This window comes from Ostrea edulis, chromosome 9 (genome assembly GCF_947568905.1).
Source record: "Ostrea edulis chromosome 9, xbOstEdul1.1, whole genome shotgun sequence".
In the NCBI taxonomy this organism is placed as follows: Eukaryota; Metazoa; Mollusca; class Bivalvia; order Ostreida; family Ostreidae; genus Ostrea; species Ostrea edulis.
Window position 1 is genome coordinate 5,750,455 of NC_079172.1, and position 25,037 is coordinate 5,775,491.

Consider the following 25,037-nt stretch of genomic DNA (forward strand, 5'->3'; position numbering starts at 1 on the left):
AAAACTTTATAAGAATTTGCTATAACAGTAATTCTAAAAATATATAAAATTAAACTTTTAATTTTGTAAGAAAAAATTTGATTTAATTTGAACAGTATCATTCATATATAGAATTATACACATCAGCAATACACATAAATACATATACAGGCTTTATATACATGTAAGCCCTTTCCATTGGTTAAGGAGGTATATACTACACCAGAGAAATGATATAGATGGAAATTTAGTGGAGGATACATAATTATGTAAGAACAACACTATTTTGAAAATGAAAACTTTCAAATTTACTTTATTGAGTCAAAATATGCAGTTTTAATAGAAAGAATTCTAAAAAAAAAAAAAAAATCAAAATCCTTGCTGGACTCAAACTCTCAATCTACAGATTTGCAGTCGACATGCTAACCTACTGAGCCACTTGGCTAGTCAATGAAATTGTAAAGGAATAAACGAATATTGCTGATATTTAATTTTCATCCATGTTGTAAAAGGAAGTCAGCCATTAGGATGGTGTAGTTCACCTCCTTAATAACTGTGCATGAATAACATAGAGCATGGAAAATAGCAACAGAAAGTGAAATGATTTGAAAAGAGGAGACAATGTTAAAAAAAGGGAGGGGGTGGGGGAGAAACAATGAAGGGGTGCCGTTTTTGATAAAAATAGAACAAATACACACAGGAGTTACTCAGAAGCACATAAATTTATACATTGATGTATTTAGTAGTTAAATAAAGTCTTGTGCAATTAAAGCCCGAGTGAAGAAAAATACACAAGCTCTACAATCTGTGCAACTAATACGTCCAATCATTCCCATGTGTTCAAGTAATTTCAGTACAAGGATAACGAATATTAATTTCTTTCTTTGTTAATGGAAATGACCATAAGAACAGAGATCTACAGTATTTCAATACCTGAGCCTTGCATCATTGAGTCACATTTCACCGCTCCATCTACAGGCATGCAAAAGTACATATTGAACAGTTATAGCAATTCATTCACCGTTAGAAAGATCGACATTTCGAACATAGAAATTTCTTCAGCTATAGAGTTTAAATTGCTTTTTAGTGACAAAGGTATTTTTCTTGAGTCCTCAAATACAAAGACATCTGTTAACAGTACCAAGAAGACCACTGACAGACACACAGGCAATATAGTACTCCACCTAGCTAATAGAGTAAGTCTGTTGAGCTGGATGTCAGCAGAATCAGATAATCTAGGGTTTTAAAAATTCCCAATCTTACTGCTCAACCACGGTATTTTGGTATCATATAACAGCCGATACAGATTTGCCTGTACCCTTGGGCTATCAGTATGCTATTCGTTTGACCAGCTTCTTTTCATTTTGATGAAATTGAATTTAAAAGAGATGAAAAATCTTCACTGTATCTCTCAGTCACAACAAAAACATTTTCATACATCTGAAATCCATGAAAAACCATCTCCAGGGGTTCACTGATGGATTCCATGATCCAATTTAAAACATCCACAAACACGTATGTACAATGTATGTAAACAAACATCGCAGAATGAATATCTAGATTAATTTTACTTTTGTTGAATGAATGTCTAAATTAATTTTACTTTTGTTATCATCAAACATGATTTAAATTGTAAAGTTTGGATATTGTGCTATCTGAAAGGTTGTACAATTCAACAAATGAATGCTAAATTGATATATTTTGCTTTGAGTATGTTGCTAATGATATTAGGTACATTAGTAACAGCCAAACTTTGTGAAAATGATTCTTTTAGATAAAATGATATCAGTTACATTATTAACAGCTAAGTAAACTTTGTGAAAATGATTCTTTCAGATAAAACAACACATATTTTGTGGCATGTATACTGTTACAGAAATTTTGATTGAATTCATATCCATATCCTAAACCTCTGTAATTGAATAGAAGGTAGAAGCATAATATACAAAGTAACTTTTAAATTACATCCATTGAAAATTAACAGTATGAGACATCCCTCAGTGTATGAACAGCATTTGAGTGTTTAGTGACTTCGAGTTACAATTTCGTGTGACTGGGTAAAAATTAATCAGATGCATCATGAGGAACTGAATCCCTTTCACCTGGACCAGAAGTTTTACACCTGAATAACATGGCTTCTGTATGGAATAGAACCAATGTCATTGATTGAGCAGAATGATGATGAAAACATTTGGAAATTTTGTGAGAGATGGAGGCGAGTCACAGTGAGGAGCAGCAGGTATACTTCTCTATATTGGAGTGATGTTTCAGCCTCTCTGTGGGAGATACTGACCTAGATAAGAATGGTTTCCTTCCTCTTCTCTACATCTCGTGCTCTCCATGCCTATACTATCCTGCAGTTCATCCGAGAAAAACTGAAGCAAAACAAAAAGAACAATAAGAAATATTACAAGTGATATAAGTTGGAGATGGTAAGATGTTTATTCATTATAAACAGATGAAAGTGCACAATACAATTAAAATCATGTCAACCTCAACTGATGCAAAGATTGCACCAACATCTTTGCTTTAAGGTTTGAGGTAAAATCAAGATTATTCCTTGTACTGTGTCTATTGCACATTGCAATTGACTTGTCAATATACATGTATCTCTTGAATTGTTGAAATAACTACAAAAATATTTCAAAACATATTTTCATTTTATTACATGTATTTAGATCATTTCTTTCACATGGTATGAATTACTTACTGTGGGTTCTCCATAACTAAAGGAGTGACAAATAATTTTCACAGCCTTTTTACATTATATTCATTAATTAATCTTTAACTGGACAGATGCAATTTGGCCCTTATCAAAATGATCTTTGCATGTCCAGCTAAACTTTTTGAAACATCAAGGTCTAGATCATTATTCCCACGAGATAATTCCTCTGTCTGTTGTGTGATGTGCATGTTAAGTTGTGCAGTACAATACTGCATACATCTATATCATTAATGTTAAAAACAAAATATAAATACTTCATACTATGTAGCTAGCCTACATTTTATCATTTCTTTTCTAATGATTTTTAATAACAATTTTGGGTTTCACAGCCTTCTTACATTATATTCATTAATTGCTTCTTACATTATATTCATTAATTACTTCTTACATTATATTCATTAATTAATCTTCAACTGGACAGACTGTAATTTAGCTCTTATCAAAATAATCTTTGCATGTCCAGCTGAACTCTTTGAAACACCATGGCTTAGATCATTACTCCAGAGGGACAAATGAAAACTGAATTGACCAGATAGAATTTGTCTCTAATGAAACACCTTGGCTTATATAATTATTCCCATGAAACATTGTGTGATGTGCTCGTTAGGTTTTTTTTTCTTTCTTTTTTTTAACACAACATTGCATATACATGTATTTATAATGTTAGAAAGAAAATAATTATTCATTTTAATTGTTATGTAGCTACATCTTATGAAGAATGTGCATTTCTTGATGTAATGATTATTGAATAGGGTTACAGCATTACTCCTTACATATGTATAGGGATTACCTCCCTTAAAACAGTTTTTTAAAAAAATACTTTCCATTTCAAAAGTTTCAATGACCTGATCTAAAGCTGCAATTTACATTTCTCTATAGACGCACAAATTGACAAAGTTTGCTGATTCTAGGACAAAAATCTACACGAGCCCAAAAAAGCCTTATATGGCCATATCCTTTAATTATAGGTCACAGTATCCTTCATTTTGAGTGCAACGTACACGTATACCTACTACTTAAGATGCACCAAGTTTGATGATTCTAGACCAAATAATTGTCCAGTTATGAGTCAGACGGGATTATGCCTCATTTGGCCATATCGTCTTAATCAAAGGTCACAGTGACCTGACTAAAGTGTGACCCACCCTCTACCCAAGATGTATTAGATGACTAAGTTTTATGATTCTAGGTCTCATAGCATTTAAGTTATGAGCCGGACATGAGGTGGGACAGACAGACAGATGAATAGACACGATCACCATACCATAATATGCTCCATCTTGGACAGGCGTATAAAAAGTTTTGTTTCTTCGTTTCGCATCCCATTCAAGAATTTTTCAATCAATATAAAGATGTCACCATGCAGCCGTAGGAGAAGAACCACAAATTATGATTTATGCTTAACTGCACATGGCTGTAGCAGTGACTGTCTACTATGATAACAGATCTCTGTTTACAAGGACATGTCCAAAAGACTCGCGACTTCCACTTCTAATGCCGGGTGCTTGCTGAAGGAACAGTCACTACCTTTGTTAAACACGTCTCACATTTGATGTCGATCAATCGATCAATCAAACCTGGAACACAACCCCCGCCCCCTGCTGTGAAGTGAGCACCCCGCCCCCTGCTGTGAAGTGAGCACCCCGCCCCCTGCTGTGAAGTGAGCACCCTGCCCCCTGCTGTGAAGTGAGCAACCCGCCCCCTGCTGTGAAGTGAGCACCCCGACCACTAAGCCACCATGACCGATCAATATAATAACTTAATGTATGGAAATGAAATAGATACATAATCCATATTAAGTTCTTCTAATGATCTAACAAGAGAATCGTTCACGCTGCATATGAGATTGATCACTGTTTGTTATCTTCACCTTTCATAATATGCCCATCTAACATATCTAGTAATGCAGTACTTTAAATAATCAAAGAATGGATTAATATCTAAATAAACCCTTCTTTGGTCAAATATTATGCAACAATACATGTAATAACTTCTTCATATGGCCTACAAACCATCTACTTGAGGTATGCTGGCCTCTAGTAGTGTAGCGCAGGGCAAACGAGGAACTCTTGTGTGCTGAATGGGAATACCTTGAGGTAAGAGGGGATATTTTTCTTTTTGCATAATGTAATGCATTGAAATCAAATTATCACAACCAATATTTTGCCCTATTTCTAATTATACATGTACCATATAACATTATTTATCATAATCATAATTAATCCAAGTATATGAGTTTGAAATTACTGTACTATTCCGTTGTTCAAGACAAATTTGGGCAATAAAGCGGGGCTGGCATTAAAATGAATTCACCAGTACGGACAATGCACTGAGCAGTCTAAAGAAATTCAATGCCATCAAGTCATTTGGACTCCATTCTGTATAAACATTTAGATTATTTTGAGTTTAATACAGCAATTATTAGTGATTAACCTGACCACCTGAATACCTTGTCCAGACTGTCACACTCCACTGCACCACTATCAAAGGACAGGTGTGATTACAGATGGGTGTAAGGTAATTAGCATTATTATCAAGGGTAAGCCCTATAAAATTTGACCATTTGTTTGTGAAAATCAGTGGCATATGGCATTATGCAGTATAAGGTGGGTTTTAACATCAGAGGAAATCCGTTCTTTAGGATTTTCAGGCAATAAGCGGGGTTGGCATTATAACGGGGGGCAATATATTGAGAGAGCACTGTATATGTGTCTGAGTCAATGGTAGTCAGGCACCCTAGATGAGGAATTTAAGGGTCTCTGCGGGGACTTTAACCCGACTATTAGTAAACCTGTTACTTGATAAAACAAGACTTGCATTTTGATTCAAACAAAAAAAAAGGAAAAAGGTTACGCCTAGATCTATATCATTTTGAGTATATTTCAAATTATTCCAAAACAATATTGTGAATTCTCATTAATATTTTATATAAACTTTTGTTTCTTCTCAATTTATTAGAGCAAAGAAAAAATATCTAAATTTCTTATTCGTCTAGTACGACTTTGTATCAAAATCACATTACATTATCTCTAACCTCAAAGTTTGGGTCTATAATATGATTGCTTATATACAAGATAACAAGTAAAATTTCTGTACCAGTACACATTTTGAACGAAAGTTTAATACACAAAATCCACAGGCCTCACCACTTTTTTGGTTTTTTTTATCTATACAATAAATACATGTATGTACACTACACTGATAAACAGATGTATAGATATCTTTTACTTTATTTCATTTCAAATTAAGTCAAGAGTTGATCATTTAAATGCAATCTGTCTATAAACAGCAATATTTAGTACTCCATTTCATACAAATCATAGGTGGGTTACTTGGTACGATATGACATCATTACCTACTTGTTTACTAACTTCCATACCACACGTACTTTTCTAATCATGGGGTTTTAATAACCTACGCTACGCAATTCAAAATATGTCACAAAATATTTGCTTCCTATTGTAGCACAAGAATTAGAAATAAAAAGTACTTTAAGGAACTATAATACTGCGTCTGTATTTTGAAAGAAACACAAACGGGTGTGAAGAAGCTCCTGCATAAGCACAGTAAAATGTCATTTGTTTGGAATACTTCATCAGCCGATAGGAATACTTCATCAGCCGATAGGAATACTCCATCAGCCGATAGGAACTGTTTGTTCAATGACTGTTCAACCCTAATAATTGGCATGTGCACCTAGCGTTTAAAAATGGTTCCCACTGTCCCACAGTGTTTTTTTCAAGACTTTTTCTAATATTGGAGAATACCGGCGTCATTAAAATGGCTTTGTTAAACAACGAACTGAAGATTTCAGTCTAAATAAAATATACTCAAGAAGCAACACTCTTAACATTCAAAATACACATCATGGGGAACAGGTACACCAGATTAATGATCCTAGTTTTTCCTCTTCATCTCTGAAAGTATGGCATTGACCTTTGACCTTGAAAATTCCTTTACCATGAAGAACATGTGTACCAGATTTGATTTTCTAGCCTTATTAGTACCTTTATCCTTCCAACAAGGTACTGCACATCAGATCCACAGACAACACACAGACAGACACACTGCATTGTACAAAAATACAACCCGTCTGTGATTGTTAAATATGAGTGTCAAGTCTGATCCTAATTTTATTTGTTTTGTTTCTATCCTGTTTTGTGCCTACGAAATAACCCATGTAAGTTTGACCTCAGTCTTTGATCATGAAACAATAGGCTTCTTTCTCTAATCAATCAAAACATGTACGAAGTTTAATGACCCTAGTCTCATTAGTACTGCTTTTGTCTGACCACAAGAACCTGACAGACAGGAGGACAAACAGACACACTGCATCAAATCATAATGTGACCCATCTATGATGGTCAAAAAGAATATGTGTGCCATGTAAAACATACAACCATTCACACCTCTGTAATTTACATACAACTATTTCTTCACTCACTGAAGCATTTGATCTGGTTGAGCAATTTTCCACCCACTCATCAGGAAGAATACATTCCGGACAGCCTCCAACTGGACAATTCCACTCCTGTCCATTTGAAATCAGAGTGACCTGTCCATCTCTGATTAGTTTCTCTGCAGCTGAAAATTACAAAGGGAAAATTGCATTATATAAATCAATCTGATTAAAACCATATCTAATTCTTTGATCCGCTTCTATACTATATCGGAGCAGATCAAACAAATTGATAGTAAAATCCATACCAAGTCATCATCCCATGTAGATCATATCTGACCATTTAGGCTAAAGATCCAAGGTCTCATATTGACATTATAGCTGATATGACATATGATATGAATTTCATCATCTTGCATTTCATTTATCATGTATACATTGTACTTAAAGGGTTTTTATCACGATTTTTATTGCTTGTAAATTTATATGAAAAAGTGGTGTTTTGAATTGTGCTATTATTATTTTTTCGATATAAAGCGTACTTTAGTGATTATTTTGTATCGAAAGTGCAAAAAGCTAGATATGCATATTCTCGTTAGAGATTTCCGCGTCATTAGTATGTGACGTCATACGTGTCAATCACGGTGAAGCGAGCAAACATGAAAACATTAAACAAGTTGTGAACAGCACATACAGCAGGCTATTGATACAAAATGGAAAGATTCAACAGTTACAAGTCCAATTATATTGTGTTGTACAGTATATAGCTGTAATAATCAGCACACAAAAGAAGACGTTCTTTACTTTTACCAATGAGGCAAGTCGGAGAAATTTTGGGAGCTTAGAACTAAATTTAGAAATACTTCAAACCAATGGAAAACCATCTTCAATGACGAACTTACATATTGCATTCTAACCCATATAATTCATGATATCGACATTTCTGTTTACAAATTAATAGGCTCGTTGTCCTTCAGACTGGACATAATCAGAGACTGCCTTCAGTTTGAGAACTCTTATAGCCTACCAGGTATTGAGGCAATCATTGAAGTCGCCGCGGGTCTGGCAACCACAGATATTTCTGTTTAGGATACACTTTTAATATATATATGCACCTTTGATTTCATATGCAACGATATATTGCCCCCCTCCCCCAAAATACTATATAACTACATAAGAAAGAAAATAAATATGATGTCAGATGACAATATTGATTAATGAAACTAGATCTATATATTTTTTTTAAAAAAAAACCTATGAGACTTCACAATGTTCAACGTCCTTAACTCCCACCTATCCTAGCTGTGTTAAAAATTTACCACTTTCAGTTGTTAGTAACACAATCCATCTTATTTCGCCTTTCCCAAGACTGAGTTCGTTATGGCGCTGACAGCTTTCTACTCCCTGAACACAGCTAGTCAGACAGTTTTCATCGACTTCATCATGGACCTCTTTTACGAGAACACATCGTCTTGATAAAGATTCTCTGCTACACATACTAAAGCGTCAACAAGACCCTAGGCCTATTGTTCATATGCACTGTAACATCTAATTATGATCATTTGAAAATCTTCCTCCCTTATTTGTTACGTAGGCTAGTCAGTGCTTGGAATTTCTCTACTTTCGTTTTCGAGATTGCATGATCTTGGATTAATAAAGCGCGGATCTAAAAAATTATGCGTGAATTCAAAAAGCTTGGGAAACTTTTGCACAAGTTTACACATGTAATTAGTGCTATACATCATAAAAGTCTATATGTCAAAGTTACAGGTTTACAATAGATATAGATATATATTGCAGGGGAGGATACCGGTATTGCGGTGTGGGGGGGGGGGGGGGGGGGGGGGCAATTTTATGAGGCAGGTGCATGGTCTGGGGCCCGCCTTGAGGCCCCCAGTGGGTCCAGGGCGAAGCCCCAGGAAGCCCCAGGAGTTTACAGATTTTATAGGCTTGAAACAAGTCTCCTATGTAGTCATTTTTACTATTTTAGAAGATGTCATTTTTGATAAGGTGAAATTAATCAAATGACGCAAATTTTAAAGGTTTTGGGGGGAAATGTAAGTTCTCCCAATAAAAGTAATTCAATACTCAAAATATTTTGACATTCATTTCTCCGAGAGTGGAAGAAATTATTGCTTCTTTTATCGTTCACATTTTTCTAAACGACAGACCACGACTTACCTTAAATTTGAAACTTTTAGCCCCCCCCCCCCCCTAAATACGCCACTGCATTGTACATTATACAACCTAATAAAAAAAACTAATAAACAATAAGGGGGTTGTATGGTATAAACCCCTACTATTATTATTAGAGGCAACATTACCGGTTCCTGTAATGCAATTTAAATAGATTTAGATGCATATATAATTTGATCCTCGATCTCACATAGTGAGTATATACATACATTTTGATTAGAATCCTAGGTAGTATATCATATGGTTTGATAGGACACAATGATCCCAAAGTACATAACAATCACGTAAACCTGTCCGTCTATGTCACGAGAATAGTGATGATAAATAATGTTAGATCTTACCCACAATACTACGAAAGCCGATTGGGCTCATTTTTGAAAGAAAAAAAATCTACCTCGTTATATAACGACTTAATTAGTATCTCGTTATAACGATAACGAGTTGAATATCTCGTTATACTGTAAATAATTCATTTCACGAAGTAACTGACCATAGGCGGATCCAGGAATTTGTGAAAGGGGGTCTAGCAATTGATATTTCAGGTACTGTTTACAATTTTTCACCCCATCCCATTGTACACCTTTTGCTTGTGTTTATAACATCTTAGGGAGATCTAAGACATTTTATACGTGAACATGGCTTTCTTAATTTACTATTTGTTCCCCAAGTTCCAGTCATTGTTATCGCCATACTCAGATCAGACTTTAAATAAAAAGAAAAAAGCCCAATAGGTCTGGGGCCCACTTAGGCCCCCAGAAGCTCTGCCTTAAATGGTGCAAAACCCTGCATTCTGAGCATTTCCTAGCACTTCTATTTCACTTTAAGATTGTCTACTTCTTAAACAAAACTTTTATGTTACATATGCTTTTTCAGAATTCTTATCGATACTTGTATCTGACGAAAATATCGTATATATATATATATATATATAGATAGATAGATAGATAGATAGATAGATAGATAGATAGATAGATAGATAGATAGATAGATAGATAGATAGATATATATATATATATATATATATATATATATATATATATATATATATATATATATATATATATATCAGTGTTTCGTCTTATTTATCGTAGAATTAAATGATACACTGGAGTTGATAAATTTGAATGATGCAATTACATGCAAGTATCCACCTTTCGTATCATTTTGACTCCAAGTCTCGTTAAAATTGATAACTTGAATAATTTAATCCGCAAAAAGGGGGGGGGGCTGGATCCCTCCTCCTTGATCCGCCCTTGCTGACGGAAACGGTTCAGGGCCTTTTCTCTTGTTCCCTAAATTTAAGATTAGTTCAAAACAAGTTGTAGATATGGAATAATTACATGTACAAAAAACAGATAAAAATACATTATCACTAAAAGAAATTAAACATTTTTGCTTATTCAACTTACAGTTCTCAACTCCACCTTCCTATTGATTTTATTTATTTTCAAAATACACACATGTTGTAAAAATCATCAACGTATATCAATTTGAAGAAAATCTTATCATATGTGACTTAAGTCGTACATACGATTAATATTTGAATGAATGTTGGTTTTTCTCTGTGGGGTTTTTCTGTGATTTTAACAGCTGAAATAAAACCAAGTCGAAGCTGTGGGCTGGGTTGAACCACATTTTCATTTAAAAGAAATTCAAAATCAAACATGTAAAATTAGAACCTTTTTTGACAATGAACATTATCTGTTATTTTCATATGCAAATGAAGATATATTGGGTGACACCCCCCCCCCCCCCCTCTTCTTTTCATAGCAGTAGTGAATGCGAAGACTGTAAGAAATGAAGCTTTGTAGCGAAGGATTGGCGCCCTCTCCCCGAATCAAACCGTGTGGGAAAATTTGAGGTAGTGTTAGCTGATGAAAACCTGAATTTCTACCCCTCCCACGAATTAGGATTTTGAAGATGTAACGAGATAACAAGCTCGTCAAAACAAGATATTAACTCGTTATAACGATATACATGTACAAACTTTTTATAACGAGATAACTAACTCGTTATAACAAGATATTAACTCGTTATAACGATATACATATTTACAAACTTTTTATAACGAGATAACTAGCTCGTTATAACAAGATATTAACTCGTTATAACGATATACATATTTACAAACTTTTTATAACGAGATAACTAGCTCGTTATAACAAGATATTAACTCGTTATAACGATATACATATTTACAAACTTTTTATAACGAGATAACTAGCTCGTTATAACAAGATATTAACTCGTTATAACGAGATAACTAACACATTGTAACGAGATAATTCTAAAAGTTATAACGATATATCTAAACCGTTATAACGAGATAAATAACTTGTTATAACGGGATACTATATAACGAGTTAGATTTCTTTTATTTACTTTTTTTTAAATGAGCTATTCAGTTTTCGTAAAATACTATTCTATTACCTTTAAACAAAACTTAGACGTGCATCAAACTTTCAACAACTCTGTTTATAAGGCGTAACTATCATTCGAGTTAAAAATGAAACTAGGAATTTAAAAAAAAAAAAATATCACTTTGTACGGTAGCAGTATTTTCGAGGCTCATTGTAAGGAAATGCTATCAAGCAATGACAGCTGGGTTCTAAATGCCAGGAAGGAACTGTCTCATTTAGAATCGAACTATTTATGGTATGAAATATTCCAAATATCAGTAGTCTATTGATATTGTAAAACAAAGAAGTGTGGATGCTTATAAATAAACTACTGTGGGATAAATAGATCATCTAACTGTGTCTCATCGATAATGTTTGTACACATAGATTCAGAAGATGTTATGCACACCAGTGTCTAAATATTAAAAATAAATATTATCAATGATATTCAAAACGCTTTAAAAATTTCACGTAACTGCGTGTTCGACAAGGAAGCAGTAAGGGATGATGGCCAACGCGTTTCACACCTTGCAAGTTTTCTTGATTGGTAATGAATGAAAAACAAGGCAAAATCTAAACTCATCGTGACAACCAAACCAATGTGATTTCTGTCGTTTGAGGTACGAATTAGACAGAAATCAATTTCTACTTGGTGTAATAATGAATTACTTGTTCGGAATTACAAGGTTTTCATTCGAATACCTGTTTCTGTCACGTGGTTCTTTAGAACCTGTTTCATAGCAAAGCTTTATAAGGGAATGCATAGGTGTTAAATACCAGTTTAGGACGACACGGGCAGCTAAACACATGAGTTTAAATTTAATTTATGAAATGCATTTTTAAGTAAATTTATTTAATCCAACTTTATGATATATGATATACAATTATGTATTTGTACATTTAATATGCCCAGTATTAAATAGTTGCAGCGTGTCGTTGCTAATTCCACATAGTGTGTTATTTATTAGTATTCTACTTTCGTTAGAAAGTAATGAATGGACTCAAAGGAGAACAAGGAGAATCTAAACGGCTTCGAGAGTCTCTTTCCTGTATTCAAGTTCCTCTTGTTGAAGTAAAGAAATTATCGCCAAATTAGATTTTAACCAGGAACCAAAATCATAGATATTGAACTCGCAAAATTCTCCAAAACCAAAACGATGCCACAACTCGCGTGTAGCTACAGATTAAATCCCTAGATAATGCAGTGCCTCCAATCAAATGGTCTCCTCATTGGCAGTAACTGGCAGCTCAATCTTGAGAATTTACAACGAAATAAAGTAAATTGATCCTGGGTATTTTCTATGATAGTTCATTGGTACGGAAATTTGTGGGTTATGGCAGTGCATGGCTGTACAATATACAATATAGATGGGCCTCCTAGAATTGTATATATATCTCTTATATATGCTTGTGATTAAGTTTGACCAAAAGTCTTTGTACAAGAGCTCTGAAACTTACATATGATACAGAGACTACACTAACTATGAAACTCGGCGTGATATCGTCCTGAACCCAGAGATGTAAACGATAAATTGAAATTCAGTGTCATCATAATTTTTGGGGCCTCCGTGGCCGAGTGGTTAGAGCATCGCGCTCATAATCACACGGCCTCTCACCTCTGGTCGGCGCTGGTAAGTGAGAAAGTTTCCCAGTTTACTTGCGGTAGGTCGGTGGTCTCTTCCCTGTTACATTGTATCTGTGTTCTCTCTTCCACCAATAAAAACTGGGCGCCACTGTATAACTGAAAAAATGTTGAATGTGGCGAAAAACATCAAAACAATCAATCAATCATCATAATTCTTTCGTATACCTTGACTAAAATCTGATGAAAGCATGCCTGAAAATCCCTCTAATAAGACAAATATTCAGTTACACCTCTCTTTCTTTCTCCTTTAAAACCCATTCATTTCTGATACAAGATCAGTAATAAAACAACATAACACACTAAATGAACTAGCAACGACACATAGCAGCTTTAATATTTTAACACCATGTCGATACAAAATGGAATAGTAAAAAATTCAAGCGTGTCGTCCTGAACGTTACCCGATTAAAACCGGTTCTATTGGACCGCATGACTGAACATGCCGATACAGGTATTCGAATTGAAAACTTAACACATCCGGGGAAAAAATCCTTCATTATTATTGCATGTTCACATGTAGCTAGTATATATTGATTTCTGTCCATTTAATTAATCAAACAAAAGAAATCACAATTTTTTTAACTATACCGCACGGAAATCTAATGAGATCAAATATGAAAAAACACATAAAAAGTCGTAATAGCGAAATAAACACTGATAAAAAAAAAAAAGCTGTAATTACGACTATAAAAAGGTGCGGGGAGAAGGATCAGAATAAAGATGTGGACCCACACCACAGTACACAATGCAGATTTATAGGAAAATGAAGGCGCACTGAAAGAGGTTCGCACCTGAAATTTGGAGTAATGTCAATTTTTTTGGGAAGTGTATTTTTCATTTGAAGGAGAATTAGGAATTTAAAGAGAAAAACTGGGATCGCAATGCTTGTTATTGAGCTACAGTGTTCTAAACATGACCATTTTACACTTAAAATCTATTCAATTAAACTTGATTTGTCAACACAACAAAAGCAACACATATGAATCATTACATAATATAGATACATGCGTCTTCTAACACTATAAAAATAAGTTTAATACTAGTAATAGAAATAAATAATGACCTTTTTGCACTTGATATACGGGGGAAAAAATTCATGATATAAAATTTGAAAGTTTAAAACGACATATTAGGAGTAATGTTAATTTCTAAAAATTCACATAATTTTCAAAGCCTTGTCTTAAAATTTAAAATGGGACTTAAAAAGTGTGGGTTAGAGACGAAAATTTTAAATTATTGGCAAAAATACTGAATTTTTATGCAAAGTTTCGAGTAAATTAATCTAAACGTTTTTAAGAATCAATGTTCTGTTTGGAAAAATATATCAACCAAAGCAGTGAATTACAACATTTACACTAGTTCCAAGTCTCAACTACCTGTATCATGAATTATAAAACTGAAATACACGTATAGGAGTATAAAAATAGAAGATATATTGAATGAAACAGAAACTGTATTATCATGCAGATTTAGAACTTTTTGATTACATGTAATCAATCCTTCAGTCACAAAATATGGTTACTGTCAAACCCTTTCAAAATTGGAATTGATACAATTTTTTTCAACTGGATTGGGTTCAATAATATATGTGTAATATGTTTGCACCAATGGGATCAGTATTGAACCAGTAAATACTTAGTTGTAGCATCCTGCGCAGTTAAGGAGCTATCTTCCTTAACAGTTTGTAATCGTTATGGATGCAATGTTCCAAACAATTATAAGGAGTAATATCAAAGTAAGAAATAGTGACCTAATTATAGATGTCTTACAGAACCATCATCCAAAACTGAACAAAGGCCAATATTACCCTACTCCCCAAAATATCGTTATAATGCAGGCCTGCATGGGGTATTTCAATTATTGATATCATTAGAAATATATACCTGTGTGTAGTATTCTTTTATCATTAACTATTTTCATTAATATTTTAGCATCATTTCTATAACATCAACATACAGAATATGGAATACTCTATTTCTAATTCAGAGTCCAAAATAGATACATAAATTCCCGACTTCCTTGAGCTTAAAATCCCCATAATCGAAAATTCGCATATCATCAAATTTAAACAGCCAATTGTGACACAGCACAGCTCCGGTCAGGTATATAAGTCCGTGCTGAGACAGTAAAAGACAGACGATAGAAGAAGCTAGACATGGAGTTCCTAAAAGTCCTCGTGGTTTTCTGCGTAGTATTTCACGGTAAGACATTTTTTCCACTGTCTAGATTGATATACTTGCACCATTCGAACACTCATAAAATAGGAGTGTAAAATTTTACCATGCTTTACATTATGTATCATTTTCTTTTAATCTTCATTTTTAGGTTCATTTTCAAATCCAAATAGTTCTGAGGATGATGTACGTGTTGTCATTGAACGTGTACAGGGACTCATAGAAAGGTGGCATGAGGCTGGCAGGGATACGATCGTATCCCCTTTGCCCGACACCCGCCCTCCCACCGAACCACAACTATCTGTTCCACGTGTACCACATAAATGGACCTCTCTGAAATATAAAATGCACCACACCATGCTTGAGAATCTTCTGAAAACATACTTTGGTAGTTTCCCAGAAGGACCATATACAAGTGAGTGTAATTATTGATTAGCATTGTTAAGGATGTATTCTATATCGTCATAATGGCTGACTTCCTTTTAAAACATGTATGAAAATGTAAATATCGGCAATATCAGTCTATTCATTTCATAGCTTATTGCCTAGCTGAGTAGCCCAGTAGGTTAGTACGTCGATTGATGAACTATAGGTCGCGGGTTCGGGTCCACCAGGAGTTTTACTTTTTCCTCGGATTGCTTTCTTCTAAAACTGCATTTTTGACTAAAGTAAATTTGAAAGTTTTCGATTCCAAAATATTTCACTTTTCATCCATATCAATTTCTCTGGTGTAGCATGCAATCAACACTGTACTGATGGCTAGTTCCTCATGAACATACCACAATATATTTTCAAAAAATGTCTCTTGAATTTCCAGCGGAGATACCTTTAACACCACATAAGATTGTGACAATGCTGAATGCATGGTTCAACAACACTAACCAAATGTTCACAGAACGGACTGTCTTCAACGTCACCAAAGAGCTGTTGGGTGCCTATTTTCAGTGCGCAACAACAAAAATAAACCAAATGGTTTTCTGTGAGTATGGTTGTATTTTAACCAAAATGATTAAAATCAGATCTTTAAAATTGGTCCGTTTCGTTATTGTTGTGGTGCTACACTTTAAAGTGACATAATAATGGAGCGGATCAAAGATCTGATTTTAATCAGATTGTATTTTAACGTGAAAGTTCTGCTTACGAATTTTTCAACTTTTCTCTCTAAGTAATATGGAATCTGTAAAGGGGATAGTATATTCAGCCTAAACAAGATTCTGACCCAAGTACAAACTGCATGATCTATTTGTCTGTTCATTGCATGATTCTTCTCCAAAACAAATGGGGGAAATGCATATACATGTACATGTATATTAACCGATTTCATTCATGATTCGTGCTGCATCTCGTTCACAAAATGAGTAAGAAAGTACTTTATCTCACTTCACCCATGTAACACGTGTGTCCTTAATCTATATACAGATGTTTTGAATGACCAAGCACGTGCCATGACCGAGGATGACCAGAATATGTACACGTCTGTCCGGACAATTCTGGAGAGCTGGATACCGCACAGTTCTATACTGGACAATGTGAGCAGGAGGATTGCTGTCACTGCTCACAGACAGATCTACGGGACGTTCATGAAACACGTCACGCATTTTCAGCTGAAAGGTACATCTACCATGTTGTAAGACGTCCTTCTCACTGTCCGTAAACTAAAACATGTAATCAATAAAAACGAGTGTACTGGATGCATAGTCTTCCTCAAGGCTAGTACATGTATATCGTTTTGTGTTTGTGTATGAACAGTTAACATTTGATCTGTTCAAGTATTTTTTGTCTTCAATATTTCAGATTTGATGAAATTCTTGGGGCAGATGAAGATGTTCTTACGTAGAGCTGGACGCAAACAATGGAGTCTTGGTACGTTTGATGATGAATTAAATAAACGTTTACAGGACAATGACATCAACTTAAAATGTCCGAGTCTGGGAACTTTATGGGAATTCCACCGGGAAATTGCTGCCAGTTTTCAATCACGGTAAGGGTATTGTAAGACTGATTATATCATCCCGTTTGTGACAAAATTATTTTTCATACCAGATCTAGTCAAGTAATTCTGTTATTTTAAAGAAACTTAGTAAAATTTCAAAATTAAAAATATAGATAAAACTTCGATTATTGTAATTATCCCCTGTTCCGTTTTTATTTTTTATTTTTTCACTCCTAAACTTCGAACAACCTAGACATTTATGTATAACGACCAGTGAATTAAATTTCGTTTGATCATAACAGGTTTAAAGACATGAAGCCTGTAAGTGAGATAGAGGCCTGGCTGAGAAAGGTCCTACCCACATACATAGCTACGTACACCACCCCCGCCATCACTGCCATCCTCCAAGTCTACACGGATTACGTCAGAGAAGCAAAGCGGAACTTTGAAAAAGTGGAAATCCATATGACCACCGGAAACAGGGCTGACATCATAAACTTTGTGTCCATGTTCCTTAGTAAGTAGCTTGCAATATTTCTAGTCGTTTCTTGCTCTTATTATACCTACTTTGAAAACATTTAAGCATATACTTTCATGCAGACAATTTGGAAATTAGTTACGATAAATTCTAATGAACACAATTGATTATAGCGCCAGATCAGCTTGAATATTTGGAGTCCATCATTGAATACCTGGAAACCCCAAATACTAGAGGCGAGAAGATGCACTTGGACTAGATGACGCGGATTTTCCATACATGGAAGTTATGTGAATGTACCAGACACGGAGAAAATTCCGATTGTTCATGCCTAGAGATTTGTTATTGAAAGTTTTCTGTTTTTGGTTGCTTGAAAAATAAACAGTTAAAACTTCTGTTGTATAATACAATGAATGAACATAAAACGGAAATATTGAAATAAAACTTGGTTATAAAGCATTTTATAGAATTCTATATTGGGATTTTTAAAAACATTTTCAACTGTTTTTTCTGTGATAACCCAAGAGGCCTATAGGCCACATCGCTCACCTGAGTCACCTTGGCCCATATGTAAACCTTTGATCCCTATTGTGGCCCCAACCTCCCCCGGGGGGCATGTTTTTAACAAACTTAGATCTGCACTATGTCGGGAAGCTTTCATACATGAATTTCAGCTCTTCTCGCCCAGTGGTTCTTGAAGATTTTTAAATGACCCCACCATATTTTGGCATTTGTGATATCTCCTCTTTGAAGGGGGCATGGCCCTTCATTTGAACAAACTTGAATGCCCTCCACCCAAGATGTTTTGTGCCAAGTTAGCTTGAAATTGGCTCAGTGGCTCTGGAGAAGATGAAAATTTTACGCCAACGACGACGGATGACGGACAATGTCGATCAGAAAATCTCACTTGAGCCTTAGGCTCGGGTTAGCTAATAAGCTCCGATGTGTTGATTTGCAAATCTCTCAGTTCATGCAAAATGAAACTTAAGGTCAATGGGTGGGTACTATAGAAATTAACGGGGAATATCATGTGTATTTCTATTTGACAGTATTTTTGATACGCCGATTTTATATTGCTATCGTTCCAATAACAGCGAGTCACTTCGCTTGATCCAGCATGCAAAATTCATTCACTGAATGTATGGTTTGTTTGGATGACTACGTTTTGCCATTCTTTCAATGTGATTGGTCGCTGATGGTTTGTTTGGATGACTACGTTATGCCATTCTTTCAATGTGATTGGTCGCTGATGGTTTGTTTGGATGACTACGTTATGCCATTCTTTCAATGTGATTGGTCGCTGATGGTTTGTTTGGATGACTACGTTATGCCATTCTTTCAATGTGATTGGTCGCTGATGGTTTGTTTGGATGACTACGTTATGCCATTCTTTCAATGTGATTGGTCGCTGATGGTTTGTTTGGATGACTACGTTATGCCATTCTTTCAATGTGATTGGTCGCTGATGGTTTGTTTGGATGACTACGTTATGCCATTCTTTCAATGTGATTGGTCGCTGATGGTTTGTTTGGATGACTACGTTATGTCATTCTTTCAATGTGATTGGTCGCTGACAGCAAATGTAAAACCTGCATCAACGCACATTGAAGTTTTTCGTCCAATTTTCCCTATGATCCCGCCATCAAGGATTCATTTATTAAATAACGAGATTTATCACATCTCTGTACAAATATACTTTTGGATTTTGTTATCTCGAACTTCTGGAAATCGCCGTCCATTTTGACTACATAAAAAAATGGCGCATGTTTCGCAATGTGTTATCAGATGTATGTCTTCTTCATGAAGCGAGCTAATGGCGCTCTATGGCTCCAGAGTTTTAATCCTGCTGAGAATACACTTGCGGGTAGACTGATTTAAGAATAGTAAAAAGCAGCAAAGTTGCTCATTAGTCCTGTTAAGATAATAATTAACAACGGAAATGCTTCATTTCTAAGAATTTCTGAAAAACTGCCATCTGGAATCGAGTTTAACAGCATTTTCATTCCGTTGTTTGTTTGACTGAAGGCCCTCAGAGTACGGTTATGGGGAGTTATCGCTCTTGCCCTTACCGACCGTTTGTCCAATCTCTCACCAGAGGGTGCATTACGCATTACGTATTAGTGGAGCGTAGCGGGAACGATAACTCTGGGTAGAGATTGCCGTTTGTCCAAAGTAAATTATTAGACGTAAATTGTTTTGCAGGCGCGTAGCTGCCTGTACGCAAGTACGCAACTGCGTACACATCATTTGCACATGATGTGTAGGTAGTTGCGTACTTGCGATTTATAATCTGATCAACATTATAATGTCAATTCAATCAAATTTAAAGTCCTTTTTGAATGTTTCTTTTTCAAAAGAGACATCTCTTTAAAATAAGAGATATGTCGTTCGATAATTTTTCGTTTTAAGGTCATAAGATAATATTCATTTAAAGTCGGGTTTTACAAACAGAAACATTAGGTCTTAAGAGATATTTTCCGACTACATTAAATAAAACTCACACGAATAAATGAATTGAATATTCGGATTAGAATTGTTGATATTTTTGGAATCACTAAAACACGTTTATTTTACCTATTTTGAAGAATGTCGCCAATTTCATATTAACTTCCGATACTAGTACAAGAGGTTCTCGTTGTAAAGTGATTCAGCTAGCATTTTGTTAAGATAATCAACAAAAAACTAGAATTCAATAGTGGCACCAAGATTTTATGTCATTTTAGTTATCCAGGAGAAAGTTTTACATTCTATTTGACTGAAAGGGAAGAGCGAAAATACTAAACGGTTAAGAATTTAACTTCCGTGACCACTATTTTGCTCATAATATTTGAAAATATCAGCTCTAGTCGATATGAAAAGAACTTTAGTTTGACATCTGCAAAACATGATTTCACAAAAAGAAAACTGAAATTTTATCAAAATACATGTATAGAATAGCTCCATTCTCATGGGACTTATCACAATTAATGGTTCAAAGTAGGAAATTTATATTGATTTCCACTTAATTCAGTTATTTTTATAAATAAACGAAGAAAATATATATGTTGCCAGATTTTTAAAGATGCCAAACATGCGAAAGTTATTAACACCAGAAAATCGCACGTTTTCATTTAACAGCATGAAATTTTTTTCATAAAAACTGGTTTAAATGACCAAATGTTAATTTAACCAGTTTAAAATACTGCCTCTTTGTAAATATATATGAATTGGAATTGTGTATCGATATCAAGAAAATCGAGGTCTTGAGTTTGAGCGTATAACGTGTATATATGAAGCTTTGACCACAATTTTAACTTCCGTTACCTGAAAATTTACCTGAAATTCAACTGCTCATAATTTTTATTAGCGGAACTTTTTAAAAATTTTTTTTACGTACAATGATTTTAATTTTGAATTTGTGACTATCTAGCTCAATTTTAACAACAAACTCGATAAGATAGTAAAACTTTTATTTTTTCGTGCAGAACAATAATTAATTTTCACTTTTTTTTTTTGAATGACCCTGCACAGACAAAATTGATATGGATGAAAAGTGGAGGATATGTACAACGATATTTTGAAATCTATAACTTTTAAATTACTTTATTTAGTAAAAAAAAAAAAAGTAGTTTTAGTAGAAAGTAATATTATTTCAAACCCCTGTTCGACTCGAACTCTCGATCTACAGTTCAGCAGTCGACACATTATTTTTAGTATTTCGAAACGTTCAAAGGGAATACCAGTAGACAAATAGTGCTTTCAATCTAATTAAGCAAATTTGGTCTATTGTTAATATTTTATTATCAGTTATCATTCTGTGTTTCTACTGCTATATCAATTCAGTTATTCTTCCATATGAGTCCTTTATTCGAAATGCAATTCACTATACCCTGTAGAAGAGGCCCATGCAAGGAAAATGAATTATGAATTTAAAAATACAGACATTTTCCTTCATTAGAATTAAACTTTATCTAAAGCTTCATTTGTGTCATATTCAGAGGAAAATAATAAATTATATAATAATAGAATCATACATTACTTCCTTGAAATCCCCCTCAACCAAATTCATGTGTCATCAAATTTTAGCAGCCCATTGTTACAAGGCACGACGCCGGGTAGGTATAAAAGGAGTGATCGAGTGAATGCGAGCACTTCCAGACGACAGTTACTGAGGTCACGTCACAGAAGCTAGGCATGGAGTTCATGAAAGTTCTTGTAATTTTGGTCGTAGTTTTTCACGGTAAGACTTTTTGTCACATTTTTTTTTTCACTTTCAGTGGATTAGCAAGTATTATCTAGCGTTATTGAAAGAAACTGAATCATTCGAACACGCACGATGCGTTGAGCACGTAATGTTAGTATTGTCAATTTAACAAGCGAAGGATTTTTTTGTGTTCACATGAAATGTTTATATTTTCGTTCAGGTTCACTCTCTAAGCCTATTGGCTCTGAGGATGAGTTACATGTCGCTGTCGGACAACTAGAGAGACTCGTAGCACGCTTAAAGCAGTATGTAGTCGATACCAATCTGCCCGAGTACTCGATGAGCGGTACAGGACCATGGAGCGAGTCTACGCCAGAATTTACCAGATCCCTATTCCACCTACGGGGACTATATGACAAACGCGACCCATTTTCATCAAATGAAATTGTTAAAAAGCTTCTCAAACCATACTTCGGCAGTTTCCCAAATGGACCGTATAAATGTAAGAATATAATTATTTGGATACCAAGTGAGCATTGAGGACCTTGGCATAATCATGTTATTCGCTCTGCAGTTTATTCCGTAATGCCATATGCAAACGTTTGAAAATTTGCATATTCCTATAGTAATTTAACAGAATAAACCAAATTTAAAGAGCAAATAACTCTTACTAAAGGAAAAATAAATCTTACACTTTATCGCGGAGCGAATAACATGATTATGCCAAGACCTTGAGCAATAGTATTTCTGGGATTGTTTACATTGATTTGGTGTCCTTTGAATTTTCAGTGGAGCTGCCATTAACATCCCATAATATTGTGGTAATGCTTGATGCATGGTATAACAACGGTGAACAAATGATGTTCAAAGAACGGACTTTCCACAATGTTGCCAGAGAGCTCCTGAGTGCCCATCTTCAATGTGCAACCACCAGAGTCGACCAGATAGTTTTCTGTGAGTACTGTTAAGAATGTACTGTTATGAAGTCGTGATTAATTTTTGAACAGTTTGCCATTTGAATTCACTTACCGTTTTAACATAACATGGCACTAAAAACAAATGACAAGTTTGAAATGCTTTGTTGAATCTTGCACATGTTTCGTGCTATATCCCCATGTATTCCAGAAACTTTTCCTTTCTCCAGATGTTTTAAAGGGCCAAGCACTTGCAATGACCGAGGATGACCAAAATATGGACACTCGCTTGAGGAAGACTCTAGAAAACTGGATAACAGATACGGCCACTGTGAAAAACGTCGCCCAGAAAATTGTTTTGGCAGCGCATAGACGTACATACGGAGATATTGTGGATCATATTCGATATTTCCAGTTTAAAGGTAAATGTAGATCCTCGCAAATCTTGAAATATATAAATTTTGATTTCACGTTTTACAATGAGAACCAGAATTTATTACAATGTTTCAGATATCGTGGAATTCCTTTCAAAAATGAAAATGCTCATGTGGAAAGCTGAACAGAATAAATGGTCCTCAGTCATGTTTCATGAGAAACTAAGTCAACTTTTGACAGACAATGACTTTGCCTTTAAATGTCCAAGTATGAATAATCTATGGGAATTCCACCAAGAAATTGTTAGTCGTGTTCAAGAAAGGTAAGGCTGAATGTGCAATTCGTTTTTCATCCTTTCAATATATTTTTTATATACTATTACTAAATATTTTGAAATTGACTACTAAATTCAAAATTGATAGTTGACAACGCAACTACAAATCGCTTTATTTCCAAACAAGATTATCCGAAACCAAACTCGTCACCGAGACGGAGGTTTGGCTGAAAGAATTTCTACCTACCTACATAACTACACGCACCACCCCCGCCATTACTGCCATCCTCCATATCTACACAGATTACATCAAGTCCGTCAGGTGGCACTTCGAACAAATGGAAAACCACGTGACCACCAGGAATGCGGCAGACATCACTAACTTCATGTCTAAATTTCTAAGTAAGTACTTGGTATATGTTTATACTACTGAATATACACAAGCGGACAGTTTTACTATCATTGTAAGCTAAACAGTTTTACTTACAAAGCAAAACTTATGAGACTTTATCAATACAATTGCAGCACCACATCAACTCCAATATCTGCAGTCCATCTTTGAATTCCTCAATACTAGGGATACCAGCAACGTCATGCAAATGGAAAGTGGAAAACCTAAACAACATGCCTTCCAAGAGTAGATGTACCGAATTCAACGGAAGATGTCAATGAGATTCCTAAACAGCATGATGAAAGGGGTATCGACATGTGATGTTACTCAAACCGCGCGTGACGAGACCTTTCCATTACAGAAAATCAAGGACTCTCCTATCCTAGTGATCTCAAGAACTTGTTTTGAAAAATAAAATACAAAAAATATTAAACAGTAGTTATTACTCCAATAAGAATATAGGCAAAGAAAGCCAAAATCCAGTATTCGAAATGGCGGATCGGCTGTTAGACCGTTTATATCTAAGGAATAGATTTTATTGAAAATGAGGGTATATGCTGCGCTTTACGAAGGCGTACTTCATCAAGGTATTCAATGTATAACGAAAGGATAATGAATAATTTTGTAGGATTTATATCGACATAAATGTAAAATGAAGTAAAATTATCAAAATGTACGAGACTGGTAAATGATTAGAGAAGCCGACATTTAAAATATGACGTAAATCTCTATTTTTCAGCAATTTCATTTTAATAAATTTTTGTGTGACAAAGTGACAATTATTGCCCCTTTAAGCGTTAAAACTGCCGGTGTCGAGCTTTGCATTTATACTCTCATATATTCCAAATTCTATTTCATTCGAACAGAAGCGCTATTGGAAGTGCAGTTTATTTTATATACATATGTATAGTACAAAACTCACAAGACGGCATATAAATAATAAATATGGTTTATTGAGGGTGGGTGGGTGGG

At 34.7% G+C, this 25,037-nt stretch overlaps 3 protein-coding genes across 8 annotated transcripts in view; 2 read left to right on the plus strand and 1 right to left on the minus strand.

Annotated features, from left to right (window-relative positions):
• Window positions 1-8,734, minus strand: part of LOC125659461 (protein mono-ADP-ribosyltransferase PARP14-like) — a 51,643-nt gene extending 42,909 nt beyond the window's left edge. For 2 of the 6 annotated variants that reach the window (XM_048891134.2, XM_048891136.2), the window contains exons 1-4: window positions 8,423-8,702; window positions 7,149-7,288; window positions 2,273-2,354; window positions 913-951 (exon numbers count right to left, since the gene is read on the minus strand). In XM_048891134.2, coding sequence (XP_048747091.2) covers window positions 913-951; window positions 2,273-2,354; window positions 7,149-7,288; window positions 8,423-8,600 — 439 coding nt within the window. In that variant the 5' untranslated portion in view covers window positions 8,601-8,702. Of the gene's footprint in view, window positions 1-912; window positions 952-2,272; window positions 2,355-7,148; window positions 7,289-8,422 lie in introns of all 6 variants that reach the window. The other 4 variants (XM_048891133.2, XM_056148337.1, XM_048891135.2 and 1 more) reach the window with 4 other exon arrangements.
• Window positions 8,735-15,417: 6,683 nt separating this feature from the next.
• On the plus strand, window positions 15,418-18,388 carry LOC125659406 (uncharacterized). Its single transcript, XM_048891075.2, has 7 exons — window positions 15,418-15,544; window positions 15,669-15,932; window positions 16,335-16,496; window positions 16,937-17,128; window positions 17,312-17,498; window positions 17,753-17,967; window positions 18,102-18,388. The coding sequence occupies exons 1-7, from the start codon at window positions 15,499-15,501 to the stop codon at window positions 18,185-18,187; spliced, it is 1,152 nt and encodes a 383-aa protein (XP_048747032.2). The 5' UTR covers window positions 15,418-15,498; the 3' UTR covers window positions 18,188-18,388.
• A 3,616-nt stretch (window positions 18,389-22,004) lies between these two features.
• On the plus strand, window positions 22,005-24,498 carry LOC125659405 (uncharacterized). Its single transcript, XM_048891074.2, has 7 exons — window positions 22,005-22,147; window positions 22,332-22,613; window positions 22,901-23,065; window positions 23,256-23,447; window positions 23,536-23,722; window positions 23,862-24,076; window positions 24,200-24,498. The coding sequence occupies exons 1-7, from the start codon at window positions 22,102-22,104 to the stop codon at window positions 24,313-24,315; spliced, it is 1,203 nt and encodes a 400-aa protein (XP_048747031.1). The 5' UTR covers window positions 22,005-22,101; the 3' UTR covers window positions 24,316-24,498.
• The last annotated feature ends 539 nt before the right edge of the window (window positions 24,499-25,037 follow it).